Raw genomic sequence first — 8431 nt, forward strand, 5'->3', positions numbered from 1 at the left:
ATTTCATCTGATTTTATGTCTGCAATTGTAGATGTGGTCTGAAGGTCTATAATTTGAAAATATAATAATGTTTGTTTTATAAATTTAATATCGTCTGCATAAGCTGAAAACTAGTTAAATATCACATATATCACAATAGATATAAGTCATTTAACGTTTTTAGAGTGCTAAAATAATTGGTGGTGGTGTACAGACTATAGAAGTGGGTGGTGGTGTACGAACTATGGTGGGCGATTGGTGGTAGACAATTGTGGTAGGCGGTGAACGGTGGCGGTAGACGGTGGGTGGTGGTGATTGACGGTTGTGGTGGGTGGTGGACGGTGGTATAGGACGGTGATGGTGGCCGACGGTGGGTACTGGTGGTGATGGTGGCCGACGGTGGTGGCGGGCGACGGTGGGTGGTGGACGATGGTGGTGGTGGGTGGTGGTGGTTGCAGACGGTATGTGGTGGTAGTGGGTTGTGGTCGACGGTGGGGTGGTGGTGGTGGATAGTGGTGGTGGGTGGCGGTGGTGGTTGCAGACAGTAGGTGGTGGTAGTGGATTGTGGTCGACGATGGGTGGTGGTGGTGGTGGTGGTGGTGGGTTGAGGTCGACGGTGGGTGGTGGTGGTTGCAGACAATAACATCATTATTGAGTTTCTTTAAGCACATTCTGGTTAATGATGGTTGCCTCACATAATTTGATGCTTCTTTAAGCACATGTATTTATTTTTTGGTATATAGTTTGGTAGAAGGCATTGTCTTAAAAAATCGTGGAAACCATAACATCATTATTGAGTTTTTTAATCAAGGAAAGGAGAGGAAATGATAAGAAATGGAAAGAAAGGGAAGAAATTTTTTTTAATTTGGTGTGTTCTCGAGTTGGAAGAAAATTAGATGAGAGAAAATGATAACTATGTTAAAAAATAGTTATATTTAGTAATCATCCCATTGTTTAGAGGATAACTTATTGGGAAAATACATTAATTTAATCTTTCATAACTCCTCATACTCTTTTCCTTTCCATCATAAAAAAACTCAAGAACACCTATTTTTTAACTATCGTTGGTTTTCCTTTCCTTTCTATCCTTTAAAAAAACTCAAGAACATCGCGTCAAAGTTTAACACCTTGTTCTTGAGTTTTTTAACTAAAGAAAAAAAAGGAAATGAGAGGGAAGGATAAGAAAGGGAAGGGAAATTTTTTTTTTTAATAGGTGTGTTCTTTAGTTGGAAGGAAATTGGAGGAAAGAAAAGGATAACTTTTTGGGAAAAAACTTATCATTAGTAATCATCCCATTTTTGGGAGGATAATTTATTTTAATTCCTCCTAACTCCTACTCATTTCCTTTTCATCCTAAAAAAACTCAAGAACACTCATTTATTAATTATTCCTTAGTTTTCCTTTCCTTTCCCTGACTATTAAAACTTGTTTATTTGATTGTTGAAAAGCAAAATGTATTTGACAAAGCCTCTTAAAAAACTTCAAATTGAAACTTTTCAAAAATTATTTTTACTTTTCAAAAATCAAATAATCAAAAAACAATTTTAAAACTCATTCAAACACCACCTTATAATACTATGTTTACTTTATGCGTACATATATTCTCTAGAGAGATTTATATCATAGAGATAATTTTTTTGTAAAGCTTTTCAATTTTACTGTTTAATCTTAAAGTTATATTGTTTTTTAAAAACTAACTTTTTATTTTTTCAATTTTTTGATTTAATCTTTAAATAATACTGTTTCTTAATTTATTTTTATATAACTAATTATACCGATGACTTTGTGGATTACCTATTTTACAGATAAAATTACGGATTCAGCGCGACACATAGGTTCTTGATAATACGTTTAATTTAATTAAAAACTAAAGTGAAAGAATATAAATTAAAAAAAAAAGAATCAAAAGACAACGTTTTTATAGATGTAAATATAATTTATTTTTAGTAGTATTTTTTCATGCTAAAAGCATTTTTACTCTACTTCAACCATCTTTGCTTGAAGAAGTAGATTTTTCAATAAACTCTAAAATGGTGTTAATTTGTAAAAGCATCTAATTAAAAGGCGATCTAAGTTGTCACATCCCAACCCGAATGTCACATAAGTTGTTACTTTTCTTTTAACGACTTTTGAGTTGTAATATACTTATTGATAAATCATTTATACTTGTATCTTGAAGGATTTCTCTTAGATAGATGAAAGTCACCTTACCATGCATCACGGCCACGACACCTCTAAATTATAATTTAAAAATAATATTATTTGTATCAAAAGCACATCTTAATTAATTAAGACTGAATATTAAATAAAAAGCAGATAATCTAAAAGATAATGAATAGTTGGCTAATCTAGAAGATTTACTTGAAAGTTTCAAATTTCATTCAGCAAGTGATGACCAGGATTCAAAGAGAGATACTTTAAGTCAATTTAGTTTTTTTTGTGAATTGTGATTAAGATATGCATGTCAAAAGCGTTGTTGTATGTAGCAAAACCTTCTTTTAGTTTGGTTTGATCGAAACAGACTTCATCAAAGGCATGCCCATGTGTTGCTTTGTAATTGGTTCCATCAAATAACAAATGTTATTTAAAAAAACCATTCCTTTTAATTTTTAAATCTCCTATGGAAAATTCCAACAACCCAACTTCTTTCATTAGTTTATGTCCATTGTTCTTTACTATTAGAAATTGAAGGAATTTTTTTGAGAAATATGAATAAATCCATATAGTTGGTCTATTTAGTTATCAATGGGTCAAACATTCATGCAATATTGTCACTGATGGGCCCAATCAAATATCTAAAAAGAGGACATGAACGTACAAATCATTTTATTTCAGACAGAATTACAAATTTTGTCCTTTAAAAAAAGCCAAATTACGGTTCGTGTCCTTTGTTAAGTTTCTTTGCAGGCGGTGTACTTTAAACATTTTTTTCCTACACGTTATGTCCCTTACGTTAACTGGGTTAGAAAAACTCAGTTAAGTATGACATGTGCCAGACATGTGATGGGCATAATTGTAATTTTAGTGTATCTTTAAATTAAAAAAAAAAAGAAAATATATATAATCCCCTCCTTTCTCTCTTCTTTCTCTCTAAGCCACCACCATCACCATAAACTCCGGCCACCATAAATTCCGGCCACCGCAAACGATCCCTATCACCCGAACCCGACCCATCCTTTTCCAAAACCCGTATCCCTATCACCCGAACCCGACCCATCCTTTTCCAAAACTCCGGCCACCATCCTTTTATATTATAGATAATATAAAAATATAAATACGTTAAAAAAATAATAATTCACAACCAATACCACAAGATCATGTGTTATCAGCTGCTTTGCTTAGGTGGTGTTTGTTTTTCCTCAAAAGCTCTTCCAGACCACTTCTGTCTGCGCCGCGCAGACCAAGCGCAGACGTTGTGGTCTGCAGTGTGTTTGTTTTTCCGAAGACATTTCATTAAAAAACCTCTGCCCGTCCTCTTCTTCCAGAAGTGTTGTTCATGCTACTTCTAACCTCTTATCAACTTTTATTTCCCTTAGCTCTCTCAAACCTAAAACCTATACATCTTCTTCTTCAACCCTCAAATCCCGTCAGCCCCTTCCCACCTTTGATTCAGCCGCCACCACCTTGCTCCACCTCGCCGCCGCTCCTCCGCCACCTTCCTCCTGCACTTCCATCCATCCACCGCTGCTACGCCCTGTCTACACAACCCCGCCTCCCACGCTGTTCCTTGCCTCATATTATTCGGCGGCGCCACTGCCTCATATTATTTGGCGGCGACACTGCTGTTGGCGGTGGACCTTCGTCTCCGGTCCCTGGAATCCGTAACCATCCATCCATCCTTCATTGATTGATTGTTTACTTGAGTTTGTATAATTGTCCCCAAATTGATTGATTAGGTTAAATGTTTCAATTTTAGGGTTAGATGGTGTCACAAACTCTGTTCATGTGTGTGATGTTCTCACCAGAAAATGGACCACAAATTTGTTTATATATTTGGTTTTTTTAAGCATTTTTAGTAGGTTTGATTTGTTTATGTTAAGGTTTTGTTGTTGATTAATATTAATTTAGGTTTTGGTTGTTGATTAATGTCAATTGTGGTTTTATTTGATTTGTTAAGAATTTTAATAGGTTTGATTACCATTAGTTTGTTTGGTTCGGTTTGTTTATGAATTATTTGTTTATATCATTCAGAAATAATTTTTAACAGTCTGCAGACGTTAAAAAACAAACAGTCTTTTTCTTGCATGTTGCAGAGGTTTGGTCCACCTCTTCTGCCACAGATCCCTGCAGATGTGGTTTGCAGACTGCAGACATTTTACCACTTAAAAAACAAACACCACCTTAGTGTGTGTATATGTATATCTTATCATATCATATATGCAACAACCGTGGACACGTACTTATAGGGATAGTGAGAGACGACAAAAATGGCCGCTCGAAGAATCTCCGGCGTTATTTCTCGTTCACTTTCTCTCCGCCCACTTTCGTCTTCAGTCGTTACTCGAAACCAGATCACTCACAGCGGTTTGTTCATCAATAATAATATTATTATTATTATTATTATCTGCATGTTTGTTGCTTTGTTTTTTACCATCTTTTTAAGTATGCAGACCATGTGTTCGATGAAATTCCTCAAAGAAAACATAACCCTGTATGCATGTTGCTGAATACCAAGTTGTAGGCAGAGTGATGACCATGTCCATATTAGAGAGAAAGAAGAGAGAAACCCTCCACTGACCACCATCGCCTGTTACCGTCTCCACCCGACCCCTACCATCGCCTATTACAGTCACCTAACCCGATTTTCCGGCGAGCCCACTTAACCTAACAAATCTGAGATCCGGGTTAACCTAACAGATCTGGTTATATTAGCCCACTTAACCTAACTCCAGCCACCATAAATTCCGGCCGGAGTTATGATTAGCCCGATTTTCCAGTAAGATGTTATGATTAGCCCGATTTTCCGGTAAGATGTTATGATTAGCCCGATTTTCCGGTAAGATGTTATGATTATCCCACTTAACCTAACAGATGTGGTTATATCTGATCATGTTAACGGTGGTGGTGGTTGTTTCCGGCGAGATTCGGGAAGATCTCGAACCACCAATGATTTTCCGGCGAGATTCGGGCAGATCTCAGTAGAGGGTTTTGGAAAAGGATGGGTCGGGTTCGGGTGATAGGGATACGGGTTTTGGAAAAGGATGGGTCGGGTTCGGGTGATAGGGATACGGGTTTTGGAAAAGGATGGGTCAGGTTCGGGTGATAGGGATCGTTTGCGGTGGCCGGAGTTTATGGTGGCCGGAGTTTATGGTGATGGTGGTGGCTTAGAGAGAAAGAAGAGAGAAAGGAGGGGATTATATATATTTTCTTTTTTTTTTAATTTAAAGATACACTAAAATTACAATTATGCCCATCACATGTCTGGCACATGTCATACTTAACTGAGTTTTTCTAACCCAGTTAGCGTAAAGGACATAACGTGTAGGAAAAAAATGTTTAAAGTACACCGCCTGCAAGAAAACTTAACAAAGGACACGAACCGTAATTTGGCTTTTTTTAAAGGACAAAATTTATAATTCTGTCTTTTATTTTAAAGAAACATGATTGTCATTGAAATTGATTAAATCATGAAAGCACTCTAAAAATACCGCTAAGGGCATTATAGTAACTTAGATTATGCTCCGTGGGCTGCAGGAGCATTACCACACAACCACATAAGCACAAAACATTGTGCCAAAACTTTAAAGTAGACATTATGAAAGAGAGGATGATAACACAACAACAAGAGTTAAAAGAGAGTTAGAAAAAGAGATGGGACCACCCTCCCATCTAATTATCTCTTTCCTTTTTTTTCCTCTTTTTTTATTATTTATTTTATTTAATTTAACTTAATTCACAACGTGATAATTAAATGATGAGCTAACTAAAGTTCATTGTTTATGTGACAATGACGTGACGATGCATTATGAACTTTTTAGTTAACCCAAAACACATAACCTTAAATATGTTTTTTTGATATATATCAATTTCAGCTTGTTAAGTATAATAACCACATCGTATGAAACAAATTAATAATAGAAACTATATAATCAAACTTAAATGAACTAATAACTATAAAATCAAACTAAACAATATGAAATCAGTTTGGTATTTCCACTCAAATTACTAGAACTAATAAGTTACATAATTTTTATTTGGTATTATAACAGTTCAAAAATTGATATTATAACCGTTCGAAACAACACTATCACCAAATATATTAATGGTGGTCACACCAATAATTTTGTGTTGTGTAAATATTTACACATTCCTTTTTATAATTCTGTTAGTACTTGGTACCATAGTTGAGAGTGATGCTTTGGTTTGTTCCATTAGCTGCAACTGCTGTACCTTATGTACTCATCCAATACTACCTTCTGCATGGCATGCCCCTTATGTCTCCCATAAGGTTATCACTTATTAATCTGATTAATATCATGCAATTCTCACCTTGCCAATTTAAAATGTAGTTTCTACTAAAATCTATTAAACCAAACATATACATTGATTAACAAATTCTCATAATTATAAAAACTTAAACTTGTAAGCAGTAAGTATTTTCATAACATAACTTAAAACTAACAAATTACATACGATAATTAGCTTGAACTACAAGTAATTAGATATTAATGGTAACCTTTAACTTCTATATCATGTTATATATGTTATTGAAAATTAAATAACACTACTAGTAAGTTAAACGGTACGTGTTCAGCTTAAAGCCAAAGAGCGCCCGCCTCCTTGAGAAGAGGGACAAGGGTACCGTTGATATGACATGCAATAAGCGTTTCAATCCCTCCAAGAAACTTGCCGCCAATAAAGACGGCGGGGACAGGCTGATGCTGCTCTTTCCCCGCCGCCAAACGGGACAGTAAAGCATGAATCTCCATACCCGCCGCCTCTTTATCCAATTCGACAACCGTAGGCCCCACACCGAGCCCAAAGAGAAGTTGCTTGGCCACATGGCCCATACAACAACCACTAACCGAAAACACCACCACCGCGTTCCCATTAGCCAAGTGGTGAACCCGCTCGTAAACCGCCTCCAGTTTAGCCTCCATTTTCGCAACCCCGGTGGTTCGGTCCACTACAACACTTGTTGATTCATTTGTTGTCATATTTTCAAGAGAGAAATAAATGTGAGTTATAAGCAAGTTGCAATTGAATTGGAAGTGAACAAAGAATGAATTTATAGGGGTTTTGGAACTAAGTGAAATGGGATATGATTGTGACTATTGGAAGATACATATTGTGTTTATTATACAGCTTTAAAAGCATGCTTATAGCCCAGGAGAACTTGTACACATCATACCCTAACTAATTATGTAACAGTATTTATGTGTCATTGGTTTACCATCATGGAAGACTTGAGAGTTTTTGGAGGTACAACTTCTGATGCAGGTTGTACAAGTACACATCAGCATGCAGGTGGTACAACTATCTGTTTGATAAAAAGTTAAAAACCACAAATTTGTGTCACTGCATGAAACTTGTGTTGGGGTAATAGTAGTCTCCTCTTTGGTCAAAGACTCAAAAGGATCACTTTTTGTTTGTGACAAGGTTCTATAACTTCTTAGCTAGTCTGTTCAAGTATTACATGACTAAATTTCAAATTGATTTAAAAAAAATTAATGATAAAAGAAAGAAAGAAAGCCGTGAATTAAAAATTAGATCAACTCCTAGAGTGTTGCAAATGTTGGATATGCAAACTAACAAAAATAGTGTGGCATTTCATGTTCACAAGAAATGTAACTTGCATCCATACAATTCCAATTGCCATGAACATTGTAGTGGGTTCCTACCAACGTAAATTGTTTATTTGAAGATTGCTTAGACCCTACGTAGTTAAAACACTCCACATATAGGTATTGTAAGACACGTGGAATCCTCATCAGTAATGGAAAGTTTTGCAAAAAGTGATGTAGTGAGAAAAAGCTCACAACTCTCCTAAAAAAATTACATATATTCCCCTCTCTCCCCTCCTCATACACAATTTTTTTAAAACTCGAGCCGAACTTGCGTTTCGTACACAACACCTAAGGAAAATGCCGGGGGGGGGGATGGCGTTTTGTGTCCAAAATGGCACAACTTTGACAACTTTGCATGCCACAACTTTCTGTACTCCCCATGCGATAAATGGAGCGATATGGGGGGGGGGGTATTATTTGTCGTCGGTCGTGTTTTGTTTTTTATTACTATTATATTGTGTGATACATATATATATATATATATATATATATATATATATATATATATGGCTACATGTAACATCCTAAATATTATAATGTTAAATAAAGAAAGTTACGTTTAGTGATTTCGCGTTATTAATTAATTAATATCGAGTAAAGAACGGATCATGGACTTAGATTAATTAAGGTGGGTTAAATGGGAATGAGCCTTAGGTCCATGGGCT

General features: G+C 35.8%; 1 protein-coding gene across 1 annotated transcript; it reads right to left on the bottom strand.

Annotated features, from left to right (window-relative positions):
• Positions 1–6734: 6734 nt before the first annotated feature.
• LOC143561419 (glutaredoxin-C9-like) lies at positions 6735–7136 on the bottom strand. Its single transcript, XM_077049512.1, has one exon. It carries the CDS (start codon positions 7134–7136, stop codon positions 6735–6737), a length of 402 nt encoding a protein of 133 aa, XP_076905627.1.
• Between the last annotated feature and the right edge of the window lie 1295 nt (positions 7137–8431).

The sequence above is a fragment of the Bidens hawaiensis genome, unplaced genomic scaffold, assembly GCF_021521415.1.
Source record: "Bidens hawaiensis isolate Kalapana, Puna unplaced genomic scaffold, B.hawaiensis_p1.1 tig00020675_1, whole genome shotgun sequence".
In the NCBI taxonomy this organism is placed as follows: domain Eukaryota; kingdom Viridiplantae; phylum Streptophyta; class Magnoliopsida; order Asterales; family Asteraceae; genus Bidens; species Bidens hawaiensis.